The following is a 13,811-nucleotide window of genomic DNA, read 5'->3' as shown; positions in this document are numbered from 1 at the left end:
GAAAAATTAAAATTCTTAGCATATTGAATTAATGGATATTTTTATTAAAATTCAAAGAGAAATTTTAGATAAATTTATTTTATGCATGAGAAATATTTAAATGATAAAAGAGAAATTCTCATGATATTTTAAATTCAATTATTTAAATAGCAAAAGTGAAATTCTTGGCATATTAAATTAATGGATATTTTTATTAAAGAAAAGATAAATTTTAAATAAATTTATTTGATGATAAAAGAAGAATTTTCATGACATTTAGAATTCAATGTAAAAAGAGAAATTCCCATGATATTTGAGATCCAAGACATTAAATGAAAAAAAGAAAAATTTTTAGCATAATTCAAATTATGAGTATTTATCAAAAGTAGAATTTTGAGCATTATTGGAAAATATGGGGCCGTTCACAAAAAAAGAACCTTTATCTAGGCCAAGCAATTTGGTAAAAATTTAGAAAAAGTCCCATCATCGGTATTGAAGTAGGAAAAGCTACTAAATGGGAATAAGATGTAAATGGGATGCGATAGGATGTGAATGGATGTGATAAGATATAAATGGGATGCGATAGGATGGGAATGGATGTGATAAGATATGAATGGGATGTGATAAGATGTAAATGAGATGCGATAGGATGGGAATGGATGTGATAAGATATGAATGGGATGTGATAAGATGTAAATGGGATGCGATAAGATGGGAATGGATGTGATAAGATATGAATGGGATGTGATAGGATGTGGTGTGATGTAAATGAACGTGGATGAGATGTGAAGTAAATGGATGTGTATGTGTATGTGAAAGAATGTGATGTAAATGAATGTGGATGTGAGGTTATGTGAAAGGATGAGATGTAAAGTAAATGGATGTGGATGTGTATGTGTATGTGTATGTGTATGTGAAAGAATGTGATATAAATGAATATGTATGTGAATGATGAGATAAGAATGAGATGTGAGGTTATGTGAAAAGATGAGATGTAAAGTAAATGGATGTGGATATGTATGTGTATGTGAAAGAGTAGATGAAAGTGGATGTGAATGATGAGATGAGAATGATGAGATGAGAATAATACAGTGAGGTTATGTGAAAGGATGTGATGTGATGTAAATGGATGTGGATGTGGATGTGATAGGATGTGATGTGATGTAAATGGATGTGGATGTGGATGTGATGTGATGTAAATAGATGTGGATGTGGATGTGATAAGATGTGATGTGATGTAAATAGATGTGGATGTGGATGTGATAAGATGTGATGTGATGTAAATGGATGTGGATGTGAATGGATATGATGTAGATGTGATGTAATATAAAGGGATGTGGGTGTGATGTGATGTAAATTGATGTGGATGTGAATGTGATGAGATGTGAAGTGGTAGGTGTGAATGTGAATGAATGGATGGATGTGAATAGTTATGCATGTGAATGACTGGATGGATGCGGATGAATGAGACGAGATGCGTATGAATGAGATATGATGAGGATAGATGTGGATGTGATGTAATGTGGATAGAATGTACGTGATGGGATGGTGATGAGAATGAATATGATGGATATGAATGGATGTGATGGATGTGAATGGATGTGATGTGATGGATGTGATGGATGTGAATGGGTGTGATATAAATGAATGTGATGAATGTGATGTGATGTGATGTGAATCGGGATAGATGTGAATGGATGAGATGTGATGTGAAATGGATGTGATGTGATGTGATGTGAATTGGGATAGATGTGAATGGAGGAGATGTGAATGGAGGAGATGTGAGGTGAAATAGATGTGATATGATGTGATGTGAATCGAGATAGATGTGAATGGATAAGATGTGATGTGAAATGGTTGTGATGTGAATCGGGATAGATGTGAATGGATGAGATGTGATATGAAATGGATGTGATGTGAAATGGATCGGGGTAGATATGAATGGATGAGATGTCAATGAATGTAATGTGATGAGACGTGGACATGGGTAGATGCGAATGGATGAGATGTCAATGAATGTAATGTGATGAGATAGATGTGATGTGATGTGAAATGGTTGTGATGTGAATCGAGATAGATGTGAATGGATGAGATGTGATGTGAAATGGATGTGATGTGATGTGGATCAGGGTAGATATGAATGGATGAGATATCCATGAATGCAATGTGATGAGACGTGGACATGGGTAGATGCGAATGGATGAGATGTGATAAGAATAAATGTGGATAGATGTGATGAGATGGAATATGATGTGATTGGATGAGAATGGATGAAGGACGATGGGAATATATATGATTGGACGTGCATTAAGAAATGTAGATTGAGGTGAAACAATGTGGAAAGATGAGAGTTTGTTATAGAAACTGTATTTATGACCTGTTTTTAAATGACTGTTTTATGTCAAGAATGCTGGGGAAGCATTTTGACCATCTTGTGAATGAGGTCGTGGAGACCTAAGTGATAAAGTTGCAACAGCTGACGGAGAGTCAATGGAGGACGTCTCGCGTAGCAAGGTCGACCGAGGTCTTGACCAGCCTCGGTTCGATTTAAAAATGGTGAGCTTCCAGTACGGTGGATGAGGGACCAAGGAAGCGGCCTATGAGTGAAGCGCTAGGTGACCTGCGAAGGATCCTAGAGAATGCTGACCATACGGTGCTCGGGCTCTAGGTCACATGTAGGCCTTCTTTTTTAAAGTAAAATTTTAGGCTATCCAAGGTAAAACAAAAAAAAGTCTTAGGTTAAACACCTCATGTAGGCCTTCTTTTTTAAAATAAAATTTTAGGAAAAAGAATCAGCCCCATCAATTTTGTTTCTAATAGGAATAGGCTTACCTTCATGAAGATGGCATCTCCTGATGGTATGCTTTCAAACATGTCTCTTGCATGAAAAGGGAATGAACGTACACATGAGCGTTCGGAGAGAGAGAGAGAGACAGAGGCCACAACATGAGGCAGGTCGTAGTTGATGGCTTTAATGGAGGGGTAGCGGGCCACGATGCAGGATGTGGCTGCTCCTATGCCAATGCCAACGTCTACGAACGTGTGGACATCCCCAAATCCGTGTAGTGTTGGAGGAGAGCCTCGAGAGAGACGTAGGTGCTGCAGGCCATGGCGGCATTTAGGAAGCGGCTGAATTCCGGTTGTGCGTTGGCAAAGGCCCACATGTCCATGCCGTGGGCACCGTGCGTGGACGATGCTCTCCAAGAAGTGGTGCCAGGGAGCTTTTGCAGTGGAGGTCGTCTCGAAAAGCAAGAAGGAATGCAAAGAACTCTGTTAGATTCCAATGATTCTTGTCTCGTCTTCCATGCAAAAAATAGGAGGATCGTCTTGTGAGCGACAGACCACCGGCTGGTTGGAAGATGATTTGTAGCGTCTGGCTGGTTGGAAGATGATTTGCAGCGTCTAGCATTGGGTAGCATGCTTTTTAGCATCTCTATACTTGTTGCAACGTCTAGTTTTAGCATGCTCGGGTAGCCACTGGTAGCCACGTGGACTTCTCTCTGGTAGCCACGTGGACTTCTCTCGATGCTTGCTTTTGTGTATGCATCTTAGGCTACCCAAAGTAAAAAAGGTCTTGCTTTTGTGTATGCATCTTAGGCTACCCAAAGTAAAAAAGGTCTTTCGTCTCCACCTAATGTACCTTCAGTAGAATTTAAAGACTTGATAAGTGATCCATGTACGTGTTTAATTTTAAGCTTTCTTATGATTAGATTCTTAATTTTAATCTTCTTCTTCATGTTCAAATTGAGAACGCTCCTTTTTGTTGGTTTCATAGCTCAATGTCTTTCTTTCCATGTTTGGGTGCCAAGGCATTACCATTTGATTGTAGCACACATGAAAGTTTTAAGTAAGGTTAGACTACCACATAATAAACAATGATAAATAAGTGTGATAGATATTGACATCATTGCTTGAAAAAAGTCGATATTTATGATTCAGTGTTCGAGAAACCTTTTTTGTACATTTCCTCTTCATTTTTTACCAGGCCCAAAAATCTAAAGAAAATAATCATCCTTTTTAAAAAAATTACACTATTATTGCATGCATTTCAACCCGTTCAATTCCTTTTACTTGAGATCTCAACCAACCGTTTTGAATTTCCAACCGATCGAAGGTGGTGCACCCTTCTCGAACATTGCAACTCAATTTACAATGTTAGAAACAAAACCCAATTTAGTGAACTCAATTTAGAAAAGAAAAAAGGTTAAAGTTTTTGCTTGCCTTGGAACGATCAGCTCACATTTGGAGAATTTCAATTGAAAAACCAATAGAAAAAAAGAATCTAGGCGAGAGTAGATACTTCTTGACCGGATGGTGAAAATGTTTTTGGCTTTGCTTAATGCAAGATATTGTGAGGAGTGATTTTCTTGGTTCAGTAAAAGCTTTATTGTGAGGAGTGATTTTCTTGGTTCAATAAAAGCTTCTTTTTGACCAATCATCACAGGACTTAATGATTTTTTTTAATTGGTGTACATGTGTTTTGCTTAACAATTATTGCTCTTGTGTAAGTATAGTTATTATATACCTAGATGAATCCAGGAACATGCCCAAATTCACCCTTTAGGAATGTGCATATTATATACTCATGGTAGTCAACCCACAAGACTATATAACTATCAACTCCATTATGCATAGTTAGATACTATGACATCCCTACTAACACCATCAATGCCTAACAGTGGGTGTAGAACTCTGTATCAAGATATACTCTCTCTCTCTCTCTCTCTCTCTCTCTCTCTCTCTCACACACACACACACACACACACACACACACACACAAGAGCATATATTCACACAAAGTCCTTCGTACTGAGTTTCTGTCAAACCTCCGGAGATGCAGGGCAAACTCAGCCATAATGAAGCCTAGCACTAAGGGAAATAGCAAATGGAAAGAATTAGTATAGCAAATAAGTAGTTGATAGGGCAAATGCACCGCTAAAGATAGAAAGAATTAGCACAGCTAAAGATAGAAAGAATTAGCTCTTGTGTAAGTATAGTTATTATGCTAGTTATTATGCACAACAACAAGGAAATTTTATAGTTTTTGTTTTTGAAATGTTTAAATTTTTTGTAGGTACATTTTGATTAATATTAATTATTTATATAAGTTGATAATAAACTTATTGGTAGCAAGACACCCTTTTGAAATTGCAACTTGTTACTAGCACTTATTGAAATTTAAAACTCAATTTTAATTGCTACAATAATACACAGTGTGTGTGGATGATAACATGTCTACTTTCTAATTTCAAGCCAAGATTTCTTTTAAAAAAAGAAAAACTAAAAAACAATGGTTGAATTTTGACTTTCTTTAATGTAACCCATGAAAGCAATAAGTTGCTATAAAACTCGACTCTCCAGATTAAAGATTTTGATGGAAGAAAGCCTGCATGGCAACTTTATCCTAGCTAGATAAAAAGTTTTTGACTGAATGTTGACCATCTTTAAGATAACCCATGAAAGTAGCAAAAGTTTACTTATAAAACTTGCCTCTCATATCAAGGATTTGGATGGAAGAAAACCTACACGACAATTTTGTCCTTTTCGCTTATTGGCTAGGGATGTTTTTTTTTTGGGGAGCATCACGAAAGCCGAGGCTCAAAGTTCAAACTAAGAAATACATGACCATTTGTGTGGCCAGTCACCATCCTTGGGCATCTACAACATGCCTCAAATTAGATATTATGGACCAAAGCCATAAATAGTGATACCATGGGGTTTGCAAGCTTAATAAAAAGCTCAAGGAACAAACCTAAGTTGGCGACATTGTATTCCATATACTCCTAAGAATAATTATCAACTTCGCCATGTGGCCAAACAGGGTTACCTTTTGACGGCATCCTTGTCCGTTAAATTTGACGAGAAGGGATGGGAAACTGTAAGTTTTCCATAATGTATGTGTATTTATTGACGGCTTAGAGTTATTTTTGCAAGTTTTTTAGGTCAAAACGCTCTAAAACGTGCATGAAGCTCGTAAAAATCAAGCATGTGACCAAATAATAACTAAGACAAGTCCATAGGAATGCTAGTGCATTATGCATTATAAAACCTAAATTATAGTGTTTTCTCAACACTTTTGATATAAACTCCATAAGAGAAACACTCTTCTATTGCTTTCGATGTGTGTGTTGACTTGAGTGCGGATAGAGGTGATTGCCAACAATTATGTTGAAGCCCAACCTTTGTCAATGTGCAAGGATGTGAAGGAAAAGATCTCGTAAGCATGGGAGCAGCATTGCCATCCCTCACGACATGAAATACTTGTTGGAGTTTGAATTGGGGGAAGGTTGTAGGGAGAGCTCCTACAAGAAAGAACATTGGATCATTAGAAAGAGCATTGAATTATTATGCATTGGTCATTGGTGAGTAGTTAATATGAAAACATAAAACCAAGGGTGGAAAGCAAAGAAAGAAAGAAAAATACCATTGAACTTCAGAAGAGCTAGGTAGAAAAGTATTACGTTAGGTACTATTTGACCATAACAAAGAGGATGGAAAATTGTTGCCTTAGGAGAAGTTGTTTTTACGTCCCATGTGTACCCATAAGAGAGCTTCACGACCTGCTCCTACCAGTCACTAGCAAGGTTGACCGGTTGAAGGGGTTTGAAAAATTTGTGAATTTTTAACTTCAAATATTTAGGGGGCAGTGATGACTATAGTAGTGCCGATAAAAAAACATTTTTTCAACCAATCAAGATACAAACAACTCCTCAATCTACCCTCTTTCGGTTCCCAAAATGTATACATACTGGTTTTATAATTAAAATATATAATAAATGTATCCTTAAAATAAGGGTAATACATACTGGTTTTATAATTAAAATGTATAATAAATGTATCCTTAAAATAAGCGTAATGAAAAATCTTGGGCGTTTTTTTCATAATTCAGCCAATAAAAATATACCAAGTAACCTTTTTTAGCACTGGACGGATGCTAAGGCTAGTGGGAAAAAAAAAAACCTTTGAAAAAAGAAGAAAAAAGGAGAATGCACGAGTTCTTACCTCTGAAAACCTCAAGTGCCCCGGTTGGACGTGGCTGCCCTTCACCATATCCTCCCACCTTTTGCCAGGCGACTGTGATGTTGGCAAAAACTCCCGCTTCTTCTTTGCAGGGCTTGCCATATGCAAGCCTGCTAGTCGTGATGGATTTGGAATATTATTGAATGTATAATTAGAAGATAGAGCCTTTTTCAGCCATGAACCACCTGCAGGAGAGGGTGGGAGAGGAGGCAGAGGCACATCGACTCCTACCATACATCTGGTGGCATAGCTTTGTCTTTGCAATTGGGGAGTTTTTAACAAAGACTCTGGGTGATAGCCTGATATACCAAGGGGCCAACCCACATCTGCAGCGCTTCCTGTCTCATGACTAAGAAGCCCTCCAATTACAATTAATCTATTCTTTTGGCATTTGGCAGGGAAGACCGGAGGCACTGAGACCACAGTAGTACTCTTGCAGTTCATCATGGTGTCAAGGGACGATTGCTTCACGAGCCTAGAGAAGCTCCCATTTCTGTATTCTGCCTTGTGTTGCGTTAATGATTCTAATGTAGAATTAGAGGTTGCAGATGCACCTTGCTCTCCAGATAAGAGTTTCCTGGAGCAATTCTTTTTCTTGAGTCCCCCACTGCTGCCTGCATTAAGCTCTCCAGACAAGAAGCCCTTGGAACCATTAGTGCTAGTTTCTGGGCTCCCTGCATCAATCTCTCTTGTGTCCACCCACAAAGCCTTGCCTACCCTCTTGCTAAGTTTTGATGACTTTGAGCGTGAGCCCCCCTTTGATGCAGGAGATGGGCAGCCGGACTCTGACTTGTTGTCACTTACAGAGGCACGGGGGGTTTCAAAAGGGGTCGAGGTTGCATCCAAGAACTCGTCGCTGCCCCAATCCTTGGACAACATCAACCTTGTCCGGCCTTGCAGAGAGGGACTGGTGCGGCCAGGTGTGGAACTCTGAGACCCAAACCTGTTGGACACATCGTAGAACTCGTTAGAGTCATCCCTTCCCATTGCTGCAGCCTGTACATGACGAGAGGTCGTGGGCCTTGAGGAGGTTTGAACTCTAGCCTGCTTGTCGGGGCTTACTTGCCAACTTGAACAATGTGTTGCAGAGCTGTTCCTTATTGTGATATCGTAACAGGGGGAGGTTATACTCCGAAAACCGGCTTTGGCAGAGGAGCCTGACTGAGGTTTGGAGTTAAATGATTGCTCTGTCTTTCGAGACAGTCTCTCTTGCAGGATTGCCTTCACCTCTCGCACCACAGCTTCCTGCAGGGTCTCTCTCACACACACACACACAACATTGAAGCTTAAACCACCCAAACCACCCAATGAAGAATTAAACTCTACGAAAGAATCCACGGATTGAAGTTTACCTCTTCGTCGGAGCTCCCTTGCTCATTGAGATTTTGGCTGCTTCGATGGACCACCCCCTCAAGGGAGCGTGATGGTGTGACCTTTCCCTTGGCCTTGGCCAAAGGGCGGAGACATGCTGCTGCTGCTTTGCGACACGCCTGCGCCACCGCATTTCTGATCATCCCTAACGACACCACCCTGCACGAGTCCAGAATTGCGATGCTTCTACGCCTGTGCTGCTTATTGCCTTTGCGGCTCTGCTCCAAAGGGGCGGTAGAGCAAATTACCGCAGATTCGACCTTTTTTTCTTTTTTTGTCGAGTTGGAGGAGACAATTTGCGCCGAGTAGCCTTGCAAGCAGATGATGCTGTATGGATTACCATTGGCATCGTCTTTGCCTTGCACCTCGGCATCGCCATTCCTGTCTACAGAAGACAGAACATTAATTACAGCATCTGAGCTTACTTCTGTGAACGATGATTGCTGCCTTTCTAGAGTGGGATCTGCCGGATCTGGATGGTCCACCAGGAACCTTCGCACGATGGCATCTACCACCGAGTTGCTATCGTTGAAACTCGGTTTGGGTGGTGATTCGTGCTTCGTGCAAACTTCGGTGATGGTAGCCGTTTCCGCCATTTCCTTCGCCACAATTGCGGCGCAGATTGTCTCCTCCGCCGCATCTTCGCGTTGAGGTTCCCCCGTGCGTTCTTGTGATTCCGCCGTTTCCCGCCGAGCACGGGGCACACTGAGGAAGCCTTCTGTTGGATCAACGAGGCGGAAGCCTTTTGTTTCGCTGTCGGGGAGTTGGCCTCGGTCTGGGATTGCATCATTTAAGCGAAGGGAAGGGCTCAAATTAGAAGTGGTGCAGGAAAAAGGTTGGGAAAACGGGCGGGCGGGCGAGGCTAGCAAATGGGTTTGAAGTGGGAGGGGGGGAGAGAAGGGGTTGGGGGAGAGGGCGGATCTGCGAGGAAGGGGTGAGGTGTTGCGAATCAAAGGACGGGGAGGAGGTGGCGGTGGCGGTGGTGGAGATGGAGGTGGAAGAAGAGCAGTAGAAGAACGGCGAAGAAAGGGTGGCAAAGGGGGAGGTAGGGGTGGCGAAGGTGGAGGGGGAGGTGAGGCAGGGTATTCGCGTCGAAAAATAGGGGGAGAAGGGGTGGAAGGCGGCGACGGGGAGGAGGGCTTGGGCGGTGATGCCCGCTGCTTTGGCCGACCGGGGCTATGCTCCCAGTTAAAAGGCACGGCGCCTGGCACGCGTAGCGGCTCCTTGCTCAGCTCTCCGCTCAGCTTCCACACCTTGCTACTCCCTTCGCCACGCGCCTCCGCGAGTCTCCGCACCGACAGCAGTGGCGCATTATAGTCCAGGCGCCGCTGCGTCGGCGCCCGCCCGCGCAGTTTGGCACGCAACCGCTCTGTGGAGAAGCTGGGAAGCCCCTCCTCGATTTCCATGGGCACCTATCTTTTTTTCTCACCTTCAAGCGCTTGAGGTCATCACCGGGTTGTGTCACAAGCACAAATGGTGACCCGAATTTCGCTTGAAGCCCAACACTGCTACAAAGAATCAGCTAGAGAAGCAAAGAGCAGTGCGAGCTGCCACCACCATATCCATGTGCTGCAATGCTTCTGTGCTGTGCTCTGCACTCCTGCACAAGCCTTGGTCCTAAAAAGCAGCTAGTGTGCTCTTCAATCAATTCTTCACTAAAATCGCTTTCCACCAAAAGCGCAGATGCTCTTCTTTTCTCTAGTAATGCAGGCTTGTCTCAACAACACTCATGCTCTCTCTGATTCGACGGATGAAGGAAAGCCTCCATTGAATCAACTTCCACTCCCCCCGGCTACAGAGCCTAAAAACTAATAACTCTCTAAGCACGCATTGCAACCCAAATGCAGCACATAAATAGCAACAAGCACAGCTTCTGAATCGTCAACCACACGTTCCAGGCAACCACGAGAGAAAAGGGACTCCTACTCAATTCTCGAGTCATTCTTTCCTATAATCAAAAAGAGTAATCTCCAATTTCTATCCCAAATTGCTCTACAAATCACTATATAATGTAGCTCAGATCTAGCCCCTGCCTCCGTCTCCCGTTGTCATGATCAGCAAGTCCCTATACGTCCTGCCTCCCCTCTCTGCATGCCTGCTGGCAAAAAACGGCCACCTCGCTTGGCGTGCTGTGCAGCTCAGCCTCACCTCAACGACGCAAGGCTGCACATGTGATTCTCCCTTTTACCAAGCCTCTCTCGGAAACGCCGTTTGGAGCCAAGTACGTATATTGCATACTATACGCTAATGGGGCACACGCATCGATGATTTATTTCCAAGTCTACAGAAAAATGTATTTGTTTTACATAAACCGATGCCTCTCCTTTAGTTTATTTAAACACCTAGATGGCTTCCACACTCTGTACATGTGAAAGGTTCGTGTTTTATTGGGAGCCACCCAAGCCTGCCCCGCCCCTTGCTAGTGCTATCTCAACGTCGTCATGGGCCATTGCCATTGGCCATTACCGACGAGCGGCTTGTGTCACGCTGCTTTCGTCTTTTTGCTGCAGTACTCCAGAGTCCAACGTGGCCACAAGCTTGTGCCCGTTCACACCTAGACTTCTTTTTGGCACTTGCCGCCCAGGCCTATTGCTTTCACACATGCAAATAAATCACTAAACATATTTATTAATATATCAGTACAAAAGATAAGTCCTAGTTCAGTCACCCATTGCTCACAAGTGCTCAAAGCCTCATTGCTTGAAAAAGACAAGAAGATGCTACCTCAAGGAGAATCACCCCATCTATTACCTTTGTGGCCTTCATAGAAAACCCTCTCGGAACCACACCAATGGTGAAGGTTTGGCTAGGCAAACAAGTCTTGGAGAAGTTGCCCCCTAAAGAATGCACCACTCAATAAATGATGATAGCATGTATGCAGTTGGGGTACCATGTATCTTGGAGCCAGTCTTCCTTTGTCTGGGAGGATGATAGGTGGAATCTGCTATGTAAACTATTGAATTGAAATGTAAAAGATTTAGAATAGGCCCTGGCCCACGGTCTCTTTAAACGGTACTGTTTTGTAAAGATTTCACAATGTAAATATTATAAATATCTATTTCCCAAAAAAAACAAGTATATGGACTATAGTAGTATATACTGATCATGAGTATTAAATGTATACTAATAACTAAATAGGTTTCACTTGCCCCTAATAGAAGTATCAAAATTTGTTCCTTAAAATAAGGGCTAAAAAAAAACCTTCTACTTGGTAAAAATATGCTATAACGTCTTTTCTTTTCTGTTGGCAATGGTCTAATTTATTGAACAAGATCTTCCTTGTAAGGCAATCCAAAATGCCTACAAACATATGTTTCATGTATAATGCACATTGCAAACATTGGATGCACACGAGAGAGAGAGAGAGAGAGAGAGAGAGAGAGAGAGAGAGAGATATGCTCCTAAAAAAAAAACTTATAGTTGGTAAATACACTATAGTGTCTTTTCTGCTAGCAATGCTTGAACAAGATCTTCCTTGTAAGGCGATGCAAAATGCCTATAGACACGTGTTTCATGTATAATGCACATTGCAAACATTGGAAGAAATTGAGAGATGCATACGAGAAGAGAGAGAGAGAGAGAGAGAGAGAGAGAGAGAGAGAGAGAGAGAGAGAGAGAGAGAGAGAGAGAGAGAGAGAGAGAGAGAGATACTCTTAATTTGATGATCAACAACAATGACAAGGAAAACCAATAGTGTGCACTCCAACACAACGAGAAACGCTCTTGATACAAAGGTCACCCATTAGCCTTTTACGAAGCTTAACCGCCACTCCTCAACCATCACAATGACAAACGCTCTCAGTACCAAGGTAACCATTAGCCTTACCATGCTTAACAACCACTCCTCAACCAACACAAGTGACATAGTTACTTTGTTTAGGTTTATAGATAATTGACCTAAGGATGTATCTAACATAGTTTATAGATAATGGCTCACAAGCATCAGGAGTGGAGTATGAGAGCATTTCACACAACCTCGAAAGGTAAGCAAAGTCTCCCTATATCATCACAAGCACACAACGATGCTAGGGGCCTGATGGCTTGTGCATGGGGGCTCGAGGGGTGTAGTCATGACTTTGAAAAACCCTTCATAGAGGTTATAGGGAGTAAAAGGTGAGGTGATTGCTTTTCATACATAGTGAATCTTGAATGTTTCCAAATCTACTAGCTATTAAGAGACATAGTAATACCAAGAAAGAGTTTCAAGCTTTTGAGAGCATGCCCACACATAGAGCAAGAAATGATGATCACATGAGATGAGATGAGCCTTTAAAGTCATAACCAAGTTAGCTAACCACACAAGTGATGGCACCAAAGTGTAGGGAATGGGGTGTGAACTTGAGATTGTTAATGAAGAGGTTGATGTGTAGACCAAGAGCTATAGAGATATATAAACATCACTTTTAATATCCATGGGAGGCTTATGGGACTAGTGCAAAGTAGAAGTGATCACATAAGGCATTGTAAATATCATGAAAAAATAGAAAAGGAAAAATGTAAGGGTGTATAGGCTCATTTGAGCCAGAGACACATGTGTTGTAACCATGCTTATCTTTGATGAAATTGGGTAGATAACCTCTTTTGAGGTGCTATGCATCCTGTGTGCATTTAGCATATGCCAAATGCATCCTGTGTGCATTTGGCATATGCTACAATATTCATGGAAATTTCTTGGTTATTTGTACCTATCAATGGGGACATGTGAAAGCAATGGAAATTTCTTGGTTATTTGTACCTAGCAGTGGAGATTTCTTGGTTACTTGTACTTAGCAATGGAAATTTCTTGGTTATTTGTACCTAGCAATGGGAACATGTGAAAGTGTTAGTATTCTTACTCACAACAAGATCAAGAAGGTGCAAAAATGTTCATGTGCCTCTTTCATTGGGGAGAATGTCTCAGTTAGTCTTTTGTCTTGGTCCAAGTTGTAAGGTGAATAAAGGTGCACTCTGTCAATGAAGAAAAATAATGGCATCAGTAGGCCTTCAAATGTCAACTTTCAAAGGGTTTGTCCTCATTATAGGACATGGAGGCTTACAGAAGCATTGCCTAAGGACATTTATACAAGTTTTTAAGAGGCTTCAATAAATGCACAAAATAATGTTTCTTTTTATAGAATATGTAAAGTAATAAATGTTTTACACTTTATGTAGCCTTTTTCTTTTATGTTTTTGAATCACTATGATCTTGTATAGATACTAGCAACAAGCAACAAATTGAAATGACCTAATTACATGTGAATATTTTATTAGCTTTTTTTTAATGAGATGTTAATGTTGAGGATATAATTGTTATAGCTTTGGACGAGTCTTTATTACTAGCATTGTCTTATTATATGGCAGTCATGTTATGCATTAATTCGTTAAAGTCAAGTGCATATTCTCTCCCATTCTCTAGGTGTATGCGCTCTAGTAAAGTCCTCTTAGAACCCCTAGAGCACATG

The 13,811-nt window shown here is 41.2% G+C and overlaps 1 protein-coding gene across 2 annotated transcripts; it reads right to left on the bottom strand.

Annotated features, from left to right (window-relative positions):
* Positions 1–5,451: 5,451 nt before the first annotated feature.
* On the bottom strand, positions 5,452–10,531 carry LOC147639782 (uncharacterized). 2 transcript variants are annotated; one of them, XR_015261995.1, is made up of 4 exons: positions 8,352–10,364; positions 6,982–8,244; positions 6,160–6,281; positions 5,452–5,855 (listed from the first exon to the last, which is right to left on the bottom strand). XR_015261995.1 is itself a non-coding variant. In XM_086774046.1 (3 exons), the coding sequence occupies exons 1-3, from the start codon at positions 9,774–9,776 to the stop codon at positions 6,225–6,227; spliced, it is 2,745 nt and encodes a 914-aa protein (XP_086630172.1). In that variant the 5' UTR covers positions 9,777–10,531; the 3' UTR covers positions 5,863–6,224. The 2 variants fall into 2 exon arrangements, 1 of the variants encoding a protein (XP_086630172.1); XM_086774046.1 differs by lacking the exon at positions 5,452–5,855 and having other exon boundaries at positions 5,863–6,281; positions 8,352–10,531.
* Between the last annotated feature and the right edge of the window lie 3,280 nt (positions 10,532–13,811).

This window comes from Cibotium barometz, chromosome 3, assembly GCF_041138505.1.
Source record: "Cibotium barometz isolate CiBa-2024 chromosome 3, ASM4113850v1, whole genome shotgun sequence".
Lineage (NCBI taxonomy): Eukaryota > Viridiplantae > Streptophyta > Polypodiopsida > Cyatheales > Cibotiaceae > Cibotium > Cibotium barometz.
The sequence above is the reverse complement of the archived record's forward strand: the minus strand, read 5'-3'. Positions and strand labels throughout refer to the sequence as shown.